This window comes from Triticum aestivum, chromosome 7A (genome assembly GCF_018294505.1).
Source record: "Triticum aestivum cultivar Chinese Spring chromosome 7A, IWGSC CS RefSeq v2.1, whole genome shotgun sequence".
NCBI classification, from domain to species: Eukaryota; Viridiplantae; Streptophyta; class Magnoliopsida; order Poales; family Poaceae; genus Triticum; species Triticum aestivum.
The window spans coordinates 128340420-128365637 of NC_057812.1; the positions used below are offsets into that span (position 1 = coordinate 128340420).

Consider the following 25218-nt stretch of genomic DNA (forward strand, 5'->3'; position numbering starts at 1 on the left):
CAAGCGGAAGCCTGGCGAGGGTGTCGGCCATGACCTGACTAACCACACAAGTCTCTAGTCTAGGTTTATCGCCTATTCAGGTTCCATCCGCAAGGAGATCCGGCCGAAGTTTCGCTCACAGCCCCAAATGATGCGTGCAGGGTTCCCGAGACACCAAATGGTTGCCCGGTACACCGTGCCATGGTGTATCTACCGCATCATAGCCCACCCCTAGGGTCAGCACTACGCACGGCCGCCAACACATATCCTATAAACACCAGAAACTAGTTGCAACTCCTGGACAGAGGACTAGGGCAGTTAATAAGTCGAGAGGGTCAATTAAGGATCCCAATGAGTGGTAGTAGCTGTTCATGGATCATCAACACAGAACTCAGTTCCTGAGGACGGTTTCAATGAGACAACCCACCAAGTATAACATGGCCTCTCACCGCTACCTTTACCAAATCGTGTTCACACACTTAGCTCACACACAGTAGGGCATGTTCATCGCCATTCCAATTCTTCCCCGATGAATCAGGCCTGACTCAACTCTAAGCAGTAGCAGGCATGACAAACAAGCATGAATGAGTAGGCACATCAGGGCTCAAACAACTCCTACTCATGCTAGTGGGTTTCATCTATTTACTGTGGCAATGACATGTCATGCAGAGGAAAGGGGTTCAACTACCGCAGCATGTAACAGTTGAATCATTGTTGTCCTAATGCAGTAAAAGAGAGCAGGAGCGAGAGAGCGGGATTGTGTCAGAATGAACAAGGGGGTTTTGCTTGCCTGGCACATCTGAAGATAGTATAGTTCTTCATCGGTGTCAACAATCTCAGCGTCGAAACCACGTCTATCGAGAGGGGACAAATACCGGCAACAGAGAAAGCAACACAATCAATGCAATGCACAATATGATGCATGATCATGACATGGTAAAATGAGTGTGTTGGGCTAATGCAACTACAACCAGATGAGTTTGAGCTATTTTGAATCAAAGATTCAAAGTTCAAACTCATTTGTGATCTTAAATAGTGCTTTATCATGTTTTGCACTAAACAGCAAGTTAAATTCTTTAAACATGCATGAAACTAGTACAGATGGATAGATTGGATTTTTTGGATCATTTTTCATATATAAATCTTTTCAATCCGAGTTATAGATTATTTTCTTTGATTTTTAGAAGTTCTGAACATTTTCTGGAATTTCGTGATTATTAATAAATCCAGAAAATGTATTACTGCATCAGCATCAGGTCAAGCTGACGTCAGCAGGTCAACAGGGGTTGGTCCGGGTCAAACCTAACCAGTGGGGTCCACTGGTCAGTGACTTAATTAACTAAAAGGGTTAAATAGGATTAACTAATCAAATTAACAGGCACTGGGCCCATTGTCAGTGTCAGAAGTGGGGTAATTAGTCTTAAACTAAATGAGTCAGGGGCGGGGCCCACATGTATTGACCCTAGGGAGCTCAAACCCCGGGTCGAACGGGTCAAACTCGCCGGTGTTGAGTCGCCGGCGAGGTCAGTGGCGGCGAGGGGCTTCGGAGAACCCCTCTGGTGCACCGTTCGGCACGCGGTTGGGCTCTGCGGGACGCTGGCGAAGTGGCGCATTGAACGGCGATGGGCTCCGAGCCTGGGGTGGCCGGAAACACCGACGGCGAGCAGTGCAGCGGCGGCCGGAGCTCGGGCCCGCTCGGGTTAGGTGCTACGGCGTGCAAACGCGCGAACTAAAGCTTGGGGGCTGCTCTACATGAGGCTGCTAACGCGTTGCACACCGGCGCATGACCAAATGGTCACCAGAGTGTCGCCGGCGTCGAGCTTGTGCGGTGGAGCGTCTCGGCTCCGGTGGAGGAGGCGGCTCGAGCTCGAAATCGGGCATGGAGTTAGGGGGAAACGAAGCAGGGGCTCACATGGAGTCGGTAGGGCGGCTCAGCAAGCTCGGGGAGGTCCGGACGGTGGCGGAATCACGGCGGCGATCGTCGGGACCCGAGGATGAAGATGACATCGATGGTGGCACTCTGAGGGCCTTCCAGTCACGTGGATTGGCGGGGACGGCATAGCGGATGACGGCGGAGCTCGTGGGCCGGTCGAGGGAGCGAGGGGGATGCGGTGGACACGGTGGCAGCAAACGGCGGCGATGGCTGCGCTCAGTGTACTCGGGAGAGAGAAACAGAGGAGGGGAGGAGCACAGGGAGAGTGAAAGGGGTCAGGGGGTTGCGTGGCATCGCGGAAGACGTCCAGGGCGACGAGGGGACAGCCAGGCAGGCAGCTGCCGGCGTGGCACGTCGCGGCGCCGTGGCTAGCTTCTCCTCTACCTTCTGGCGAGAGGAGGAAGACAACTGGCAGGGGGTGGCTGGGCTGGGACGGCTTCAACAGCATGCCGCACAGGTGGGCTGGCCTCTCTGGTGGGCTGCTGCTACAGGTAAGAAGCCCAGGTGAGTTTTTCTACTCTGTTTTAATTTTTGTTCTGTTTTCTTTTATTTATTTAAACTTGCCACTGTTTAAAATTTAGAACAATTAAAACAGTGCCAAATATCCTCCAAGTATAACTTATGTTGCTCATTGGACATTTCCAAATGCACATAAATTATCACAGAGCATTTAAAGACATATCCATATATATTTGAATATATTTTCAAATTCAAATAGAATATTGTTTTAAATTCAGAGACCAAATAATTTCTTAAAAATGTTCCAAAATTTTGGTTTGGTATATAACCCTTGCCAAAATTCTCAAAACTATTTTTAGGGAATTTTGGATTCACTAAATGCAATTTAAAGGGTTCTTGCCCTTCTTTTAAAAGATTTTGAGGCTTTCAAATTCCCTCAATTCAAGTTTCTTCAATTTAAACATGATGCATGCTCATGGATGCAACTATTACACTCAGATATTCTAGGGCTGTGACAACTCACCCCCACTAAACAAGAATCTCGTCCCGAGATTCAAGTCGTGAGGTAAGAAGACAGAGGGGACACGGAACTGACACAGTCTTCACGATCCATCGCATTTCTGAAGATGTTGATTCGTTGCACCATCTTGAACTTGACATCCTCGCTTTTGAGATCTTCATCCACGTGATGACGACAGAAAGGAACTATAATAGGATTGATCTTCTCGAAGATCGAGCTATACAAGATCAACTCGTGGAATGAGATGTTGAAACATCTCGAGTTGAGACACAAAACACATCGGGAGGGATGGAAGAACAAACGACGGGGTTTGATTTGGTGGGCAACAATTCCACGCTTAGAAAGATGGTGGATGGTGTCAAGGTGGCGAGGAAATAATTGCCATGATCCCGTAACGGGGCACCTTGGGAAAGGTGACTCATTGGATTGTTCCCTTAAGTGGCAAAAAGAATTACTTTTGATCCATAGATCATTGAAACTCTTCATACCAGCTTAAGGCAATTTACAATTGATCGTTTGAAAGAGCTCAAAGAAATGGCATACTCGAACTAGGATGGATGATGTGGACTACCTTGTTGAAGACAACGCAATGGATGACTTTTGCTTATCACCGGAAATGTATGGGACCCATGGTAGGACCACTTTTGAAGATGATCCTAACCAGAGATTACCGAGAAGGGTAGTCCATGGTATAATGGCACAATGGCGGTGCAAGCTAGGAACAAAATGCTATTTCTGGGAATGATTCTGGTAACTGGGAAATAACTCAACAGTCGAGAGTGATTCCACTTCTTGAATGGTTATGGAATAATCGAAGAAACTAAGAGCACAAGGATCCCTAAGGAGCAACTTCTAGAATAAGTCACATGAAATCCTCATGAAGAAGATGGTCAAATATTGCAATCAAGATACTATAATGACAGATCTTCCGGCTAGGTGTTTCGGCTAGAACATCAATCTTGTCGGGACCTACATCATAGTTCTTGGAAAAGTTCCAACCATCATATCTGCCAGAGATTCAGATCTGGTTGGTAAGGAATATTTCAGACAGCATGTCCGGAAAAGAAAGTTTGCAACACAAACCGACGAGATGATGTTGCGAGATTCTCGGGGAGTGAACTACGATAGCAAGCTCCAAAACATGAGCTGGTTCTGCTACATACATGTGAACACACTATCCCAGACAAGCATGACCACGTAGTAGTCTTATAATAAACACTACCGAGTTCAGGTGGGGAACCATCATCGAGGATATCGAAGTCCTTGTATAAGTCTTGCTCTTAAGAAGGAACTTCTTTTCCTTGAACAAATCAATCAGTGGCTTGGTGTACTAGGAGATACATATGGAATGGAGGTAGCGAGCCTGTCAAACCATAGCATACTTCGTACATGCATGACTGACTTGGGATGGTACCGGAGGGATCAAAAACAATCTTTCTCGAACTCACGGCGGCAACTTCCACCAAATGCACATGAATCAGAGAAAGTCGCTTCTTTCATCCAACATATGCTTCATGAACGGGACATGAAGATAATGCTTTTAGAAGTTTCCAACACTAGCGGGATGTTCAACACGAATCATGGAGGAGATAAAAATGTTGCTGATGGGCTCAACAACAATTCATCCAGGTTTCCATATAAGTGGAATTCCACAATTATGTGAACAAGGTGATAGCATTGGTCAGACCCAAAATATATAATGGTGTATGCTCGAAGAAACAACCACGAGTAAGACAACATTACGAATATCGTTGGTTCTGATTTGATTTGAGGATAGCCCATACTCAAATCAAAGATTGGATAAGATGATAGGTCCGTTAACTGATCACAAGGGTCAGTCGATGAAAATGCCATCTTTCTTCAACACACTTACAAGATATCCCTTACAATGAACTAAGTCGTACAAGCTTTTATCTTCCAACTCTCCAAGTTGTTGTTTAGCCTAACCAACTAGCTCAGGGGTATCCAACACAGATTCTTGGAGAAAAGGGTGGTTTATAAGAAACCAACTTGATCACGAACTCAACATAGCGGTCAGGTGACAACCTAGTAATACCTCCGAGAAAATATTCGGAATATTACGAACCACCGATATGTTATTAAGCTCAAGAACAATCTTGCCTTTCAAGGCAGGATGACATGATCAAAAGAGCGAGGGTTTGGCAAAATCCTAACTCATCGATCGAAAAGTGCACCAGGAATAAGGACTAGGTTGCACGATCAATCTTAGAATGATGATTCAGTTACCATCACGCTAAGAATGAGAATATTGTCCATTTACTACCAAGCAACGAGTTGCTCGGAGTATTGATTTCACACATCATGATTCACTTGTCGGCATTTCGGTTACGACAACACGATGACCGAGGAATGAATGATGATGGTGAGAAGTATCACTGCATCAAGAATTCATAAGAGATGGTACAATTCCTATGATATTCTTGACATAAAGAGGGCAACACTCCAAGGTAGAATAGAACAAAAGATGGATTGGCATTTTGATCTGCGGGATACAACTACTTTGACCCATTCCTAGATATGGATGAGGTACTAGAGTTTGTTTCTCCTAGACATTCCGGAATAGAATGGCTTGACGGACCACAAGAATAATAGGCATCAATGAGCACAAATGCACGACATACTCTTGACTATCAATTGGTACACGAGGGTCGGAATCCAACCGAAGAGGGACAACTCAAAGGAACATAGCACTTTTTGAGTTGTGGATGCATAGATTAGTATGTTGAACAAAGCTCAACACATTTCTTCCAGATAATCCATGCATAAAGGTAGGACTGGCAGATTCACAATGCATAATGGAGAACTCCTCAAGAGCACTCTTGTTGTGATCTTTTGGTTCAAGAGAACTCTTGCCATATTGGTTCATGGTATTGGAAGAACGATGTACCACGGACCTCGAGGACTATCGCAAGGTTACTAATATCCTAAAGGAACTAGCAAACACTTTCAAGACGAGGTAAGTAGTGTGAATCTCGGGTTCAAAAACCCAGGAATAGAATGCCTACTAACTAAGTGGCATCACGAGATGCTTTCGAGAATGATGGCCAGAATCATCACATCGGAACACAAAACATGGCTAGATTACTAGGTGACTCCCTAAAACACCTAGGGTCATAATAATAGCCCCAACATATATACCGAGGCAATAGAGTACCTCAACACACCGGTTAGTGTGCTTATTCTGACCAAAAGGACATCGGGAATGGAAAGAAAGGATTTGCAGATGCATCAGACTATTTAGTAACCTGGGATGACTCGGACAACATAACGGCTATAATTGCTCAAAAGATTTGAGACAACTTGCAAAAAAATGGTGGCATAGCCACTCAACATCACAAACTCAAGGTTCTGAGGCCAGCTATGAACATATGGAAGTAGTAGGAACTAAACTGAGGCTTGAACTCAACAATCCTAGGCAACTACGGTTTAGTAACACGTCATCCTGAGAGATAGAAGAGAAGCCTAGTTCTTACCCCCGTAGAAAAGATAAGATGACTCACATCAGAGGGTCATGAGGATAAGGAGTAAAAAGAGCCTTACGTTCCCATCCACAATCAATTCCCTTATATAAATAAAGCATTTCTAGACACGACTTCGACCAGCTTGGCTTGGTAATCCTACAGGAAGTCAGGCTCTGATACCAAAGCTGTCAGGACCCCGATTCCAAGTCACATCGATATAGCCGGTAACACCTCATATCACTTTGCGGCCTCACGCATGGTATTCCCACGGGTGTCGCCTTACCATGGCCCGAGACCATTTGCGCCTTTTGGCTCACGTATATGATAGTGTCGCTAGCATCCATATGACAGAGAACCCGGGCCGACATGACTAGTCATGAACCCAAAGTGGCACTAACTTACGAGGACAGGCATACATGAATCAACATCGAGCATGTCGGTCAGCAGCGTGCGAATCCGGGATGTGGCACTGGGCTAACAGGACTCCGGTGAACCGGTCTGTAGCAGGCTAGGCAGGACTCCGGATGTCACCGCGTGACATTTCCCCGAAGGGACAGACACAGGAACGAAGTGAATCACATGCCGGCCAGTCAAGTGTCTGGAGCAGTAGTGCTGGGCTAGCAGGACTTCGGTGAACCGGGCTGTAGTGGACTACTATGGCTCATGGAAGCACAAGACTACATTTCCCCATAAGAGAGGCTACCAAGGATAAACAACTAGGTTGTCGGATCCCACACATACCAAGCATTTCAGTCATACACACAATATGCTCGATATGTGTAAATACAACATGGCATCACAACAAAACTCTACGACTCAAAGTATTTATTCAAAAGGCTCCAGAGAGCCATACATAACATGTTCATACAGGTAGGGGTCACATTACTCGACACTCAAGTCATACAAGCATACAAGCACATGCGGAAGCTTAACATGTCTGGGTACAGACATCTACAAATGAAAAAGGCTGAGAAGCCTGACTATCTTCAAGACACTGCCGAGGTCACATGAACGTAGCTGAGGTATCAAGCTAAACGTCGAAGTACACACGAAACTAATAGCGAGACTGACGTCTCTCTGCAAAACATAAAATAGGCAAACGTGAGTACAAATGTACCCAGCAAGACTTACATCAGAACTAACTACACATGCATCGGTATCAATAAAGGGGTAGTGGATTTTAACTGTAGTAAGCCAGCTTCGACTCGGTGGCTATCTTAAACTACGACTGCAAGTAACTCTTTTGAGGTGGCGCACACGAGTCCACATATTCACCATATCAATACACCACTATGGATCCGCTCCCGTCTCCCTACGAGAACGCCATCCTTAGCACTCACGCTTATCTTGTGCATTTTAGAGTATCCACTTTCACTTGTCTATGAACTATGCAAGGGGTCCAAGTTTCCATATCCGAGGAATCCGGCTATTCAAATAGATAATGATAACCCTGCAGGGGTGTACTTCTTCACACACGCTCTCACCACTTATCACCATATACACGTCATGTATCTCAGCAACCTTCAAGCGGAAGCCTGGCGAGGGTGTCGGCCATGACCTGACTAACCACACAAGTCTCTAGTCCAGGTTTATCGCCTATTCGGGTTCCATCCGCGAGGAGATCCGGCCGAAGTTTTGCTCACAACCCCAAACAATGTGTGCAGGGTTCCCGAGACACCAAACGGGCGCCCGGTACACCGTGCCACGGTGTATCTACCGCATTATAGCCCACCCCTAGGGTCAGCGCTACGCACGGCCGCCAACACATATCCTATAAACACCAGAAACTAGTTGCAACTCCTGGACAGAGGACTAGGGCAGTTAATAAGTCGAGAGGGTCAATTAAGGATCCCAATGAGTGGTAGTAGCTGTTCATGGATCACCAACACAGAACTCAGTTCCTGAGGACGGTTTCAATGAGACAACCCACCAAGTATAACATGGCCTCTCACCGCTACCTTTACCAAATCGTGTTCACACACTTAGCTCACACACAGTAGGGCATGTTCATCGCCATTCCAATTCATCCCCGATGAATCAGACCTGACTCAACTCTAAGCAGTAGCAGGCATGACAAACAAGCATGAATGAGTAGGCACATCAGGGCTCAAACAACTCCTACTCATGCTATTGGGTTTCATCTATTTACTGTGGCAATGACAGGTCATGCAGAGGAAAGGGGTTCAACTACCGCAGCATGTAACAGTTGAATCGTTGTTGTCCTAATGCAGTAAAAGAGAGCAGGAGTGAGAGAGCAGGATTATATCAGAATGAACAAGGGGGTTTTGCTTGCCTGGCACTTCTGAAGATAGTATAGTTCTTCATTGGTGTCAACGATCTCATCGTCGAAACCACGTCTATCGAGAGGGGACAAATACCGGCACAAAGAAAGAAACACAATCAATGCAATGTACAATATGATGCATGATCATGACATGGTAAAATGAGAGTGTTGGGCTAATGCAACTACAACCAGATGGGTTTGAGCTATTTTGAATCAAAGATTCAAAGTTCAAACTCATTTGTGATCTTAAATAGTGCTTTATCATGTTTTGCACTAAACAGCAAGTTAAATTGTTTAAACATGCATGAAACTAGTACATATGGATAGATTGGATTTTTCTGATCATTTTTCATATATAAATCTTTTCAATCCGAGTTATAGATTATTTTCTATGATTTTTAGAAGTTTTGAACATTTTCTGGAATTTCCTGATTATTAATAAATCCAGAAAATGTATTACTGCGTCAGCATCAGGTCATGCTGACATCAGCAGGTCAACAGGGGCTGGTCCGGGTCAAACCTGACCAGTGGGGTCCACTGGTCAGTGACTCAATTAACTAACAGGGTTAAATAGGATTAAAATTAAGAGGCACTTGGCCCATTATCAGTGTCAGAAGTGGGGTAATTAGTCCTAAACTAAACGAGTCAGGGCGGGGCCCACATGTATTGACCACAGGGAGGTCAAACCCCGGTCGAATGGGACAAACTCGCTGGTGTTGAGTCGCCGGCGAGGTCAGCGGCGGCGAGGGGCTTCGGAGAACCCCTCTGGTGCACCGTTTGGCACGCGGTTGGGCTCTGCGGGACGCTGGCAAAGCGGCGCATCGAACGGCGATGGGCTCCGGGCCTGGGGTGGCCAGAAACACCGATGGCGAGCAGTGCAGCGGAGGCTGGAGCTCAGGCCCGCTCGGGTTAGGTGCTATGGCGCGCAAACGCGCGAACTAAAGCTCAGGGGCTGCTCTACGTGAGGCTGCTAACGCGTTGCACACTGGCGCATGACCAAATGGTCACCGGAGCGTCGCCGGGGTCGAGCTTGTGCGGCGGAGCGTCTCGGCTCTGGTGGATGAGGCGGCTAGAGCTCGAAATTGGGCATGGAGTTAGGGGGAAACGAAGCAGGGGCTCACATGGAGTCAGTAGGGCGGCTCAGCAAGCTCGGGGAGGTCCGGACGGCGGCGGAATCACGGCGGCGATCGTCGGGACCCGAGGATGAAGATGACATTGATGGTGGCACTTCGGGGGCCTTCCAGTCACGTGGATCGGCGGGGACGGTGTAGCGGATGACGGCGGAGCTCATGGGCCGGTCGAGGGAGCGAGGGGGATGCGGTGGACACGGTGGCAGCGAACGGCGGCGACGGCTGCGCTCGGTGTACTCGGGAGAGAGAAACAGAGGAGGGGAGGAGCACAGGGAGAGTGAGAGGGGTCAGGGGGTTGCGTGGCGTCGCGGAGGACGTCCAGGGCAACGAGGGGACAGCCAGGCAGGCAGCTGCCGGCGTGGCACGCCGCGACGCCGTGGCTAGCTTCTCTACCTTCTGGCGAGAGGAGGAAGACAACTGGCAGGGGGTGGCTGGGCTGGGCCGGCTTCAACAGCAGGCCGCACAGGTGGGCTGGTCTCTCTGGTGGGCTGCTGCTACAGGTAAGAAGCCCAGGTGAGTTTTTCTGCTCTGTTTTAATTTTTGTTCTGTTTTCTTTTATTTATTTAAACTTGCCACTGTTTAAAATTTAGAACAATCAAAACAGTGCCAAATATCCTCCAAGTATAACTTATGTTGCTCATTGGACATTTCCAAATGCACATAAATTATCACAGAGCATTTAAAGACATGTCCATATATATATATATGAATATATTTTCAAATTCAAATATTGTTTTAAATTCAGAGACCAAATAATTTCTTTAAAATGTTCCAAAATTTTGGTTTGGCATATAACCCTTGCCAAAATTCTCAAAACTATTTTTAGGGAATTTTGGATTCACTGAATGCAATTTAAAGGGTTCTTGCCCTTCTTTTAAAAGATTTTGAGGCTTTCAAATTCCCTCAATTCAAGTTTCTTTAATTTAAACATGATGCATGCTCACGGATGCAACTATTACACTCAGATATTCTAGGGCTGTGACAGTGATTTTTTGAACAAATGTGATCCAGGAGACTTGGAGTGGACGTCAAGAATCAATCAAGGAGGCCACAAGGCAGGGGGCGCGCCCACCCCCTGGGCGCGCCTCCACCCTCGTGGGCCCCTCGTTGCTCCACCGACCTACTTCATCCTCCTATATATATCCATATACCCCGCAAACATCCAAGAGCACCACGAAACCCTATTTCCACCGCCACAGCCTTCTGTACCCAAGAGATCCCATCTTGGGGCCTTTTCCGGAGCTCCGCCGGAGGGGCATCGATCATGGAGGGCCTCTACATAAACTCCATGGCCCCTCCGATGATGTGTGAGTATTTTACTTCAGACCTTCGGGTCCATAGCTAGTAGCTAGATGGCTTCTTCTCTCTCTTTGGATCTCAATACAAAGTTCTCCTCGATTCTCTTGGAGATCTATTCGATGTAATCTTCTTTTGCGGTGTGTTTGTCGAGATCCGATGAATTTTGGGTTTATGATAAAGTTTATCTATGAACAATATTTTATGTATGATTTTTATGTATGATTGGTTTATATTTGCAAGTCTCTTCAAATTATCAGTTTGGTTTGGCCTGCTAGATTGATCTTTCTTGCAATGGGAGAAGTGCTTAGCTTTGGGTTCAGTCTTGCGGTGCTCGATCCCAGTGACAGAAAGGGAAACGACACGTATTGTATTGTTGCCATCGAGGATAAAAAGATGGGGTTTACATCATATTGCAGAGTTTATCCCTCTACATCATGTCATCTATCTTAAGGCGTTACTATGTTCTTATGAACTTAATACTCTAGATGCATGCTGGATAGCGGTCGATGTGTGGAGTAATATTAGTAGATGCAGAATCGTTTTGGTCTACTTGTCACGGACGTGGTGCCTATATATATTACCATACCTAGATATTCTCATAATTATTCGCTTTTCTATCAATTGCTCGACAGTAATTTGTTCACCCACTGTAATACTTATGCTCTTGAGAGAAGCCACTAGTGAAACCTATGGCCCCGGGGTCTATTCTCCATCATATAAGTTTCCAATATATTTTATTTGCAATCTTTACTTTCAATCTATATCATAAAAATACCAAAAATACTTATCTTATTATTATCATCTCTATCAGATCTCACTCTTGCAAGTGGTCGTGAAGGGATTGACAACCCCTTTATCGCATTGGTTGCAAGGTTCTTATTTGTTTGTGTAGGTACGAGGTGACTCGCGCGTGGTCTCCTACTGGATTGATACCTTGGTTCTCAAAAACTGAGGGAAATACTTATGCTTCTTTACTGCACCACCCTTTCCTCTTCAAGGGAAAACCAACGCAGTGCTCAAGAGGTAACAATCATGCACAACCCAATGACAAGCCAAGCAATTGTTTCATACTTTTGATGTTCTCAAACCTTTTCAACTTTCACGCATTACATGAGCGTGAGCCATGGATATAGCAATATAGGTGGAATAGAATATGATGATGGAGGTTCTGTGGAGAAGACAAAAAAGGGAGAAAGTCTCACATCAACGCGGCTAATCAACGGGCTATCGAGATGCCCATAAATTGATGTCAATGCGATGAGTAGGGATTGCCATGCAACAGATGCACTAGAGCTATAAGCGTATGAAAGCTCAAACAGAAACTAAGTGGGTGTGCATCCAACTTGCTTGCTCATGAAGACCTAGGGCACTTGAGGAAGTCCATCATTGGAATATACAAGCCAAGTTCTATAATGAAAATTCCCACTGGTATATGAAAGTGATAACTCAAGAGACTCTCTATATGAAGAGCATGGTGCTACTCTAAAGCACAAGTGTGGTAAAAGGATAGTAACATTGTCCCTTCTCTCTTTTCTATATTTTTTTTACTTTTTTTCTTTTTTTGTAGGCTTCTTTGGCCTCTCTCTCTCTCTTTTTTTGGGGGGGGGGGGGTTCTCTGGCCACTTTTATTTTGGTAACCTCACATGGGACAATGTTCTAATAATGATGATCATCACACTTTTATTTACTTAAAACTCAATATTACAACTCGATACTAGAACAAAGATATGACTCTATATGAATGCATCCGGCTATGTATCGGGATGTGCAATGATATAGCGTAGCAATGAAATCAAAAAAACGGACAAGCCATGGAAACATCATGCTAGCTATCTTACGATCATGCAAAGCAATATGACAATAAATGCTCAAGTAATGTATATGATGATGATGGAAGTTGCATGGTAATATATCTCGGAATGGCTATGGAAATGCCATGATAGGTAGGTATGGTGGCTGTTTTGAGGAAGATATAAGGAGGCTTATGTCTGACAGAGTGTATCATATCACGGGGTTTGGATGCACCGGCAAAGTTTGCACCAACTCTCGAGGTGAGAAAGGGCAATGCACGGTATCGAAAAGGCAAGCAATGATGGAAGGGTGAGAGTGCATATAATCCATGGACTAAACATTAGTCATAAAGAACTCACATACTTATTGCAAAAATCTATTAGTCATCGAAACAAAGTACTACATGCATGCTCCTAGGGGGATAGATTGGTAGGAAAAGACCATCGCTCGTCCCCAACCTCCACCCATAAGGAAGACAATCAATAAATACCTCTTGCTCCTACTTCGTTACATACCGGTTCACCATACGTGCATGCTACAGGAATCACAAACTTCAACACAATTATTTCTACAATCCACAACTACCCACTAGCATGACTCTAATATCACCATCTTTATATCGCAAAACTATTGCAAGGGATCAAACATATCATATTCAGTGATCTACAAGTTTTATGTAGGATTTTATGGCTAACCATGTGAATGACCAATTCATGTCATCTCTCTAATAGATATAAGTGAAGAAAGAGAGTTTAATTGTTTCTACAAAAGATATGCCCATGCTCTAACAAATATAAGTGAAGCACAAGAGCATTCTACAAATGGCGGTTTTCTATGTGTAGGGAAACAGGCAATCCAAACTTCAAATGATATAAGTGAAGCACATGAAGCATTCTATAAAGCCATACTCAAAATATATAAGTGAAGTGCAAAGAGCATTCTATAAATCAACCATGGACTATCTCATACCAGCTTGGTGCATCAAAGAAAAGTGAAAACTAAATGCATAAGGCACTCCAAGATTTGCACATATCACATGAACGAAACAAAACCGAAAACATACCGATACTTGTTGAAGAAAGATGGGATGCCTTCCGGGGCATCCCCAAGCTTAGACGCTTGAGTCTCCTTGAATATTTACTTGGGTTGCCTTGGGCATCCCCAAGCTTGAGCTCTTGCCTCTCGTCCTTCTCCTCATATTAAGACCTCCTCGATCCTTGATCACTTCATCCACACAGAACTCAACAGAAAGTTTTGTAAAATCCGTTAGTATAATAAAGTAGATCACTACTCTAAGTAACATTGCAAACCAATTCATAATTTGTTTTTGCATTGTAGCTACTGTAATTTAACTTTTCCATGGCTTAATCCACTAATAGAAATCAATAGTTTCATCAAAACAAGCAAATAATGCATCAAAAACAGAATCTGTCTTAAACAGGACAGTCTGTAGTAATCTGAACATTCACCATACTTCTGGTACTCCAAAAATTCTGAATAAATTAGTAAATTTGTATATAAAGACAGTGCAAAAAAGTTTCAGAACCGTTTGACATTCCAGTCAAAAATGTAAAATCGCGCACTACAACCAAAGTTTCTGTTTTGCACCGCACAAACCAACAAGCAATGTAGACATCCTAAAAGCAAATCTTGGCCATTATTTTTATAATACAATGAAATTGTACAAGGGGATAATTATTTTTGTTGAAAAGTTTCTGTAATCAAGATTCACAAAGTTTCCGCGAGCATGGAAAAAGTTCAAGGAGCTCCCTCACTTCAACAATGCTTGTCTCTCTCACTTTCACTTTCCTTTTTGAAAAGTTTTGGGTTCCCCTCTTTTGTTAAAACTCTATAAAAGCACTCAACAGAAATAAATGACTCTCTAAAACTTCCGGGTTGTCTCCCTGGCAGCGCTTTCTTTAAAGCCATTAAGCTAGGCATAAGGTGCTCAAGTAATGAATCCACCCGGATCCCAAGGTATATCAAAGCCAATTTGAATTAGCAATGATTTGGCATTTAGTAGTGAGCACAAAGCAACATATATCAGGCAATGACGAAGTCTAACTCTCTTCCTATGCATCGGCATGTCATACAAGAACAATTCATGCACATCAAGTAAAGGCCAATGCATAGCAAAAGAAGTTTCTTGCAATTTTATCGTGTTGGAAACATAGAGAGGCGGAGATGTAGTTCCTCTCTCATAATAATTGCAAGTAGGAGCAGCAAGCACATGCGTATTATATTCATCAAAGTTATCATGTGCAACGGTAAAAGGCCACCCATCAATATAATCCTTAATAAGTGCAAACTTCTCCGATATAGTGTAGTTTGGAGAATTCAAAAAGATAATAGGACTATCATGTGTGGGTGCAATAGCAACAATTTCATGTTTAACATAAGGAACAATAGCAGGTTCATCTCCATAAGAATAACTCATATTGGCATCTTGGCCACTAGAATAGCAAGCATCAAGTTCATCAAAAAGGGATATTTCAAATGAATCAATGGGATCATAGCAATTATCATGGCATTCATCCTTCGGTAAGAATGAAGGGACATTAATAATGTATGAGTTGGAGAGTTACTCTCACTACAAGGTGGGTACGGGTAGCTAATACGATCTTCCTCCTTTTGTTCTTCGCTCTCATCATCATCTTTTTCATCTAATGAGCTCACAGTTTCATCAATTTCTTCTTCCATAGACTCCTGTAAAATATTAGTCTCTTCTCGGACAACGGAGACTTTCTCAATAAATTCATCAATATCATAATTGCATTTATAATTCTCATAGCAATATTTACGGATAGCTAAATTTTCAGGTCTATAAACTGAATCATCAAAATCTTCAAACTCTTTAAACAAAGATTCAATTTCACAAGCACCCTTAAAAGCAACAAATTCTTCTATTCGTTCCATATCATAGTAATCATATATACCATTAGCATAAGAAGCTAAGGTTTCATTATCATTAAATTTACATGAAAAGGGAAGGTGTGGAGCTTTCATCCTAGAGCAACAAGTATAATCATATATCAAGCATAGTTGCCGAGCATACCAATGCAACATATAAATTTGATTCCTTAATAGTTTCCCTTTTTGAGTCAAGCGATAATCCCTAAAGTATTCACGTTGATCCAACGTGTCTCCCATTATATAATTGAATCAGGTTTTCTCAGGGTTATTAAAGTAGTGCATAATATCTTTCACATAATGAGCATCAAGGGTTTTACGAGGTTCCCCATCTCCATGAGTAGCAAGAAACCTATTTTTTTGGTATTTAGTGTTCCATATCCATAACTAAAGACAGAGACACTTCAAAAAAAGACACTTCTGTGATGATACGTGTTTGTCATAGTAGGTCACATTTTCTGTCATGCATGTACATCCATGACAAATTTATGATGGAACGAAGATAGTCATACATGTGTTGTCGTAGAAGTGTTCCATGACATTACCAAAATTATCATCACGGAAGTGTCCACTTCCATGACGATAAATCGTGCGTCATAGAAGTGCTGTCGTCAAGGGTGACCGACGCATGGCATCCACCGTAACGGGACGCCGTTAAGCTATAGGGTCCGGTTTTGGATCCGATAACCCTCTAACAGCCATGACCAATGCCGATTTTCCACGTGTAAAATTCTCATTGGCCGACGGAACCACGCGTCAGCTCCGCGTTGGCACAGGTGTCACTCATCCAACGGTCGAGATGGGCCTATGATATGTTGACACGTGGACGGGCCCAAAAGTGTCCCATAAAGTTTAAATGGGTCGGCCCAACTAAAGGCCCATAAGATTTAGCAGACCATAATGGGTTGGCCCAGCTAAAGGCCCACAAGCTTTTGCAGACCATAATGGGCCGGCCCAGCTAAAGGCCCACAAGATTTAGGAGACCGCAATGGGCCATCCCAGCTAAAGGCCCACAAGATTTTGCAGACCATAATGGGCCGGCCCAGCTAAAGGCCCAACATTCTCAATTAAGTCCCGTACAGCTAGTGTCAAATCGGCCCGTCAACGGCATGTCCTAAACTTGTCATAATCGCGGCCCATGGTCACTTCTGGCCCATGAACAGTCCGCTAAGTATATCGGTTGAATTACGGCCCGGTGTATTTCCGTCCTGTTAAAGGTCCTGCTTCATTTGGGCCCGTTTACAGGCCATTGAAACTTTTGGCCCATAAACGACCATGAAGGATTTGGGTCATATTCGGCGATGTCTGACATCCGGCCTGTTAGAGGCCCACTATAGATTTGGGCCACTTTCAGCCTGTTGTGATTTTCGGCCTGTTAACGTCGGACGAAATCCATGGGCCATATGTGGCCCAACGTCACATCAGGCCCATTAACGGCCCATATAAAAATGACGATAATCTAGCCCGACCGAACTTCCAGCCTGTTAAAGGCATGTGTATTAGGTCGGCGGATTTACGGCCCGTCCGAATTTCGGCCTGTGAAAGATCCGCATCGTAAATGGGCCACTGTTTCGTCCTGCTAAGCCTAGTGGGTTATTTGGCACAATCAGGGCCCAATCTCACTTTCGGTCTATTAAAGGCCCATGCTTTTTATGACCTCGAGATATTTACACTTGTAAACGGCCTATTGTTACTGACGGCCCAAATTATGTTTAGGCATGTTAAAGGCCCACTATTGGCACAGGCCTACCAGAAAAATATGAAAGCTTATGCTGATTTAGGCCCAGATATTTTTAGTGGGCTACATGCAAATTTCGGCCCATAATCGTTTTTAGCCCAATTGGAATGGGCCCGACGAATGTTGGCATGTTGGGCTCCTATGAGGCTTTCCGCCGAATACATTACTAAGATAAACCTACACTATACAAAAATAGCGTCGTAATTACTGCAGCCTTTGGCAGCATCATAAATGTTGTATCACAACAAAATAAATTCCAACCATACAACAAAAGGCCTCTTGGCATAAAGTTTATAGTCCTTGCAGATAAAAGCACCATCAGATGTATATAAGCACAGATCATTTGACCTGAGTGCTGATGTTTCATGCTGTAGAATATGATGGAGCAGCACGGTCTTCACCTTTTATCCACCATTGCTCTTGAACAAAGAAGTGAATGTCTGATAGTCTGGTTCCAAAACCATTCATATCTTGACGACATTTGTCAACCACTATTCTTGTTTCCAAAACAACGTCCATTAGGGATTGGACTTGTGTCTGGAGCACAGATATATCACTCTGTCTAGCAGGAAGATTTTGTTCAGTAGACGATTTGGACGAGGTTGCCTTGACAACCAATCCAGAATTACGCAGGAAGGTGCTTTTTGCACTGTTAGTGGAGAGATACTGATGCACTGCAGCAAGAGGTGACATTGTGCCTATGGTAGCCTCGTCACCTTCAGGTGGTTGTGGCTGTTCAACCATTTGTTCCATAGCTTCCTGAAAGTTTGAACTTGTAGATTAGTGTACTAGATAAGTTACTAATGAGACAAAAACAAACAAAGTAGGTTACACATTTATACATAACTTATTTTGGTGAACTACTGTAATACATTAGCATGTATTGTAGTTCCAACTACATAATAAAATCACTTTCGGAACATATGTCCATGTACCATGCCTACTGTATTATCTATTTCCTCACATTCATTGACATCTAAGGATAAAGAGACATGGTTTAAAGTAGGATGAACATAGTATGACATCATTCATATCATGGGCAAACATATATAAAACAAACAGGCTATTTTATCATTATGTGCGCATGTGAACATAACAACTAGATTACAGATCAAGATCAAAAGAATATCATTCATCTCTTTTAAACCATGTAAGGTGAAATGATACGTTAAGAAAACTGTGTATAAAAGTGAACAGAGTAACTTACATTGGCTGCAAACCAAGTAGTTAAATGAACATATCACAGTACCAATCAGTTCAAAGGCAGGAGGAGTAAGGACTTACAACATCGGCTTTAACTGGTGTGCTCATGCCCTTCATCTTGCTGGTGTGGCAATCCTTGAAGATTTGCACTGCATTCGGTTCAGGTTCTTTTTGGTCCGCATAGGCTTTCCTCTGTATTTGGAACAAGTCAATGTAGATACGATAATATGGCACAGAAAAAATAAGGAAGTAGCAGCTATTTACAAGAGCCTCGCAGTGTGCAATATAGCTACGAGATCCTGTTGTCTGTTGGAATTTCACTTTAGAACAGTTGGTCTTGTTCTCAAAGAGTTAGCCTAGAAGAATATACACTTGTAAGGCACATACATAAATACAAGTTCAATATGTGGTCTGATCAAATACATATAGCCTACCTGATACTTTGGATCAGACCAGTGTTTAACGAGGTATGTCCAGTCTTCATCTGTAATATATTCCACTAGAGATGTTTGGGCGATTTCATTGTTAGCCCTGCCGTCAAAGTAAGATTTTCTAAGGTAGTACCGATACTGTCGCAAAGAAGACTGAAAAACATGAGTGCATGCTTGTTTAGTTGCATCATCTTTCGGATCCAACTTGAACCTCATCTGTTGAAAAAAGAATGTGAGTCTTATTAGGAGGAAGCTAGAAAGTATGGGACAGAGCACGACAATATTACTAAGTGCGATGAATAACATTACTTACGGATAAATGGTCAAGGAAGGTGTTAAACTGGGTATTGTCTTTCTCATTCCTGTACTGTATCCACGTTGGGAGGATACGTGCATGACACCTAACGGTAATGGCTACCTCTGATACTAACTTGGCTGACTCTGTAGCATCACGTGGCCTTTTTAAACCTACCTCAAAATGGATCTCCATTCTTCCTCCTTTAAATTTTGTTAATCTATCAAGCATTATCCCTGATGTTTGTTTCCACTTGCGTTGTGGTGCTAGTTCAACAACGAATGTGGAAAGTGTTAGTGTACATCAAACTGTGGGAGTACATATAAAGGAGCATGCAACTGCAACTTGACTAGGTCAGGTACCGTCTTGGTGTTGATGCTCATGAGGTTCATCCGATCTTGCCAAGTCCTGTTGTGTCAGCAGTGCTTCGGAAGTAGTGTTAGGTGTGAAGGCAGCTTGGGAACTGGCCAGTTCCGGAGCAAACGAACGAGTAACTCGTTGAGATGCTGGTACAGTTGAAGCGGATGTTGCAGCTGGTGGAGCAGGTGATACTGGTTGTAGATTTAGCCGGTGGACTTGGACCTTCTACTGCACTATAAGTACCAGTAGAATCTGGACAGCAGATCCTTTTCCGTTTCTCCTGACGAGTAACACCACTCCCTACTATATTATTTTCCTTGCTCTTTTTTGACTTTGCCATGTCAAGCTATACCCACAACACAAAAGAATAAAATCGCTCTTCAGAACTCATTGATGCATAATATAGACAAGCAATACTTTGATGTAAGACAACCGTATGAGGATGGAATATGTAAGAAAAACAGGACGGCATGACATATTCATAGCTACGATGTGTAAACTAAGCAGAAGGATTTTTAATAAAATAGAAGTAATGCAAGCTAGACACCATATGAAAGATGCAACCAGTATTACTCTGCCAAGTTAAAGTGTCTTGTCATAAGTGGCAATTCAAAAAATTAGAAGCAGTACAATGTAGAAATCAATGCAAGATGCAACCGCTATCAAACTGCCATGTTAAAAGCCTCCAATCATGAGTGACATACGGGATACACAACATTAGTACTTTGATGTAAGAACATGGTATGATAGATAGATGCAGTGTATTCTAGACACAGAATGCCATGCCATGTGCACATGTATAACATATAAACTCAGCAGGTGCAATTTAATCAAAATAGAAGAAATACAGACTTGACAACATATGCAACATGAAACCAATTATCACACTATCAACTTAGAGCAAGCACCTGCGATGGTGGAGTAAGGGAGATGAACTCATCATGTAGACTTGGGACTTCAACTTCATTAGCAGTGGCAGTGGCAAATCTAGAGAGTCTCTATTTGCGTCGGTGCGGAGGACCACCAACATCCCCTAACTTACTTTTTTCCTTCCTATTTTTGATATTGCCTTTTGAAGTCAAAAACCACAAGAAGATGAATAAAATTAGCTCTGCATAACTGGTTGATGCATGATACAGACGAACACTACTTTGATCTAAGGCAAGCGCAGGATAGGAGGATGGAATATATACAAAAAAGACAATGTTTCATATTCAAACGTACGATAGGAGGATGAAATATGTATGAAAAAACAGTAAGCGGAAGGCATTTCAACAAAATTAGAAGAAATGAAAGCTAGGCACCATATGAACATGCAACCAATATCACTCTATCAGGTAAAAATTGCCTCGCCGTAAGTGTCATTTCAAGAAATTAGAAGCAGTACAAGCTAGAAGACAATGCAAGATGCAACCTACATCACAGTCCCAAGTTAAATGTATCTTATGGGTAAGTGATCATTGCAGGTATAAGTTGTAAGCTTCGCGGATGCAATTCAACATAATCAGAAGCAATACAAACTAGACATCATACGGAAAACGCAACCACATATAACATTTCCAAGTTAGAGCAAGCACATGTGATGGTGAAATAGGGCAGATGCACTACTGGAATCAGAATCTCTGCCGTCAGCCATCTCTTTGTCGTCTGCTAGCTGACAACAAAGAAGGTCTTTGCCGTCTGCTAGAAGACAGCATAGAAGCTTTGTCGTCTGCTAGAAGACGGCAAAGAGGGAGGGTGGCCCACTAGTGAGAACCAACTAACAGCCACTTTCTTTGCCATCTACTGGCAAACGGCAAAGCTTGTTTATCGTCTACTAGCGGATGGCAAAAAAAGTGACCAACCTAACATTCGTTAACTAGGCGCTTTGCCGTCTGCGACCTAACTAAAAAGCGGGCCAGCGCCCGCACCCGTGCCCCACCGCTCTCTCTGTCCGCTCTCTCTCTCTCCTGCCCGAGCCACCGCCGCCGCCCCTCACCCGCACCACACCCGTTCCCGAGCCACCGCCGCCCCACGCCACCCCCGCCGTCGGCCACCCGCCCCCACTACCCCCGTACCCGCACCCACATCTCCTCTCTGCTCTCCCGCGCCCTCGGGTTAGCCACCGCCACCGCCCTTAATCCGGCGAGCTCCGGCAACCATGGTCGGCGTGCAGCATGCTACCGAGCTCACCTCGCCCTGCTGCGTCGATTCCTCCGGCCAGATTCGTCCCCCCCCCCCTCGAACGCTGGCGCCCAACCCATCCCTCCGCGACTAGGGTGTGGTGCGCGGCCTCGTCTCCGCCGCCGGCATGCCTCTGGCGGTCCTCTACGCCTCGTCGCATGGCTCCTCATGCGGCTGCGCCTGCTGGACGCTGCTTCTCCACCACAAGGCAGCGGCAGAGGAGGGCCTTATCCACCACCACGCAATGGCAGCCAAGGTCCTCCTCCCCCATCTCGCCTCTCTCCCTCTCTCAACCCCCTGTTTCTTCCGATTTGGGAAGAAAATTTCCTTTTTCCCTTGTGCAATTTCTGATCTGACCGGGTTTGTTTTTAGGGGCATTAATTTGGTGCTTTCCGTGTCCAGAGAAAAGTAGTAGAAGGGGATGAGGAAGGAGGAGAAAGACCAGAAGAAGGGCAAGGGAGGTGGGGCGATCTGAATGTTCCTTGTTTAATTTTTTTATGTTGCATGCTCTCTGATTTCAGAGTAGATTTCTTTACAGCTTGTTGAATACCAATGGTGTTCTCCTCTGTTTGATTACTATGGCTGGTTGCTTGTTTAACTTTTGTGTGAGAAATAATGGAGATCAAGTGAGGTAATCTTGTTTCTAAATTTAGATACATGCATGTATGTGGGGCTCTAGTTCTAAACATAGCAGACTACTACCCTCCTATATGTTGTGCGAACCAGAGAGCTTCTTAATTGATTAACATTTTGGATTGGTTTAATTTTTCTAAAAATGGCTGCTTCTGTTGTCACACATACACATGCTTCTGGACAGTGCTACTAGCTATTATCTTTGCTATTTTTTTTATTTGTTTCAACCATGTACTGCTAGTTGTGGTTGTCAAACAAAAAGAATTGGTTTATGATTCATAATGTACAGACATTAGCTTGTCTTTTCAAGGAGTCGGTTTGTGATACATGCCCACCTATTCATTTTACTTTCAAAGAAAAGAATTGGCTTGTGATTTGTTATGCTCAGGCCTCGGGCATTAATTTTCACTGTCACATGCATGGTTTCAGATTACCTGTGAGGTCGTCCACCGCGACTGTCACTGTGAGGTTGGTTATTTCCCTACAAACATTGCTCTACTGTAGCCTAGTTCGTTTCTATGCTGCTGGTTGTGAAACCAAACTAGGTGGGGGTGTGTGTGATGAGGTTTGGTTTAGTGCTTGATGCCACCGGACTGTAGGTTCTTGTGTAGGACTACTTGTTATATAACTCTGGTTCCTGATGAGATCATGTATATACTAGGCTAGTTGCACTTTGGTTCTATCTATTTCAAATCATATTTGGTCATTCATGTTTGTATGTGTGTGTGTGTGTGTGTGTGTGTGTGTGTGTGCGTGTGCGTGTGCGTGCGCGTGTGCGCGTGTGTGTGTGTCGTCTCTCTGCCTCTGCATCTCTGCCTCTGTCTCTCTGCCTCTGTCTCTGTCTCTGTGTCTCTGTCTGTGTCTGTGTGTGTGTGTGATGCATGTGTGCTTCGATTTGGAGCAGCAGTAGGACGACGACGAGAGGACGAGTACCTCGACGGCGACGACAACCAGGAGGATGAACCCACCCACAAGGGCACCGACGCCGGCCATCAGAACGACGACTCTTCGTCCTGCACCACCTCACGCTGCGACGGCTACAGGTAATTTTTTGGGGATTGCCTATGTTTCAATCCTATGGATCCGCTGCATGCTTGGTACTACTTGCAATCTGCCTTTCAAGTAGATCCAATCAACATCCAAGTTTCTGAAAATTCAGTTTAGAATTATATGCAATTCCATCAGTAGAGAGAGAGAGAGAGAGAGAGAGAGAGAAAGGGGGTCCATGGTCTAAACATACACATCATCTGCAATGCAATCGAGAGAGAGGGAGAGAGAGGCATCAGCTGAGTGTGGATGAATTTCCTAACCCTAATAGGCAATGCCAATTTATTTCTTGAGCCACATGCTTCCTGGTAGGTAAACTCAAGAAGGTTCCGTTAGTGTTGGTAATCTGTACTTGTGTTATTCAAGAGGTTGTATTATTTTGAGAAGGCAAGAGGTCGTATTTACAGTATGTTTCATAAATCCTACAATATGTATAGCTTCCCATCTCGATTATTTTCAGGATTGCGATCCTTTTGACGTATTTAATTTTCCTTTAATCATTGGGACTGGGCAAGGGTTTGAGCTCTGTTTTGTGCACTGGTTTTAGCTCATTTATGCTGCCTAAATTCTGCTTTACTTCCAAATGCAACGCACTAATTAGTGCATGTACATGGTTAGTGAAGGAAAGTTTGCAGTTGCAGCCGTCACTCTAGATGATTATCTTTCGATGCAAAGTACTGAAGTGAAAAGTTGGTGACTTGCTTTCTAAAATATGAAAGCATTAGTTTCTTGTTCTATTCATTTCATCATAGATTTGGTAGCACAAAAATGGCATACTTAGATAGGTTAACTCTAAAATAACACAAATAATGAATAAGATGGAAAAAACAAGGAAGAGGAGGAAGAGAAGGAATAGGAAGAGCTCTTCTTCTTCTTCTAGTCTTCTTCTTCTAATTTCTTACTCCCATTTTTGCAGGTTTGGTTCACTTCATGGAAGGGCAGAATGCTACTATTTAGATGTTTGATGTTTGATGTATTGGATGTTTGTGGAACTATTGGATGTTTGTGAAACTATGTATATATGAATTGGATGTATGATGTTTGATGTTTGATGACGATGGTGAAACTATGTTTGATGTATGATGTTTGAAACTATGTGATTCTGAATATATGTGTGTGTGTGTGTGTGTGTGTGTGTGTGAATTTCTATGAAAATGAATTGATATAACAAAAAATAGAAAAAACAGGGGCTATATAGCCACTGTCGGCGTTCTGGGAACGGGGGTCTCCAGACTTGCTTGTCTGCGGCCTGTGGCGTGGCTCAAAGGGGGGCCCAGCACAGCCCATCTTCACCAACACAAACCCAAGACCCTCGCGAGGGGCCAAGCCTCGCGGGGCGGACGACGCGAAGCCTCCTCAGACACGGCCTCGTTAGGCTGGCTCACAAGGAGGCGGAGAGATCAAGGCGGGGTACCTCACGAGGTGCCCATGACACAAGCCGTGACAACTCAGGGCGCCAGGCGGGTGCCAGCCCGCGGAGCGTCCTCCTTTCCTCTTTGGTGCAAAGGGGGCAAGCGCAGCCGCGGAGTACCGAGACATCAGGCAAAGGTTGCCATTTCGG

At 44.0% G+C, this 25218-nt stretch overlaps 1 protein-coding gene across 14 annotated transcripts; it reads left to right on the forward strand.

The window, feature by feature from the left end:
- The first annotated feature begins 21722 nt into the window (after nucleotides 1-21722).
- Nucleotides 21723-24709, forward strand: LOC123151817 (uncharacterized). Of its 14 annotated transcripts, XR_006475863.1 has the most exons (6): nucleotides 21723-22233; nucleotides 22380-22438; nucleotides 22516-22608; nucleotides 23040-23078; nucleotides 23515-23653; nucleotides 24574-24709. XR_006475863.1 is itself a non-coding variant. In XM_044571459.1 (4 exons), the coding sequence occupies exons 2-4, from the start codon at nucleotides 22399-22401 to the stop codon at nucleotides 24620-24622; spliced, it is 225 nt and encodes a 74-aa protein (XP_044427394.1). In that variant the 5' UTR covers nucleotides 21742-22233; nucleotides 22350-22398; the 3' UTR covers nucleotides 24623-24709. The 14 variants fall into 14 exon arrangements, 4 of the variants coding, with proteins under 4 accessions (XP_044427394.1, XP_044427395.1, XP_044427393.1 ...); XR_006475872.1 differs by lacking the exon at nucleotides 22516-22608 and having other exon boundaries at nucleotides 21729-22233; nucleotides 22350-22438; nucleotides 23518-23653; XR_006475873.1 differs by lacking the exon at nucleotides 22516-22608 and having other exon boundaries at nucleotides 21733-22233; nucleotides 23518-23653.
- The last annotated feature ends 509 nt before the right edge of the window (nucleotides 24710-25218 follow it).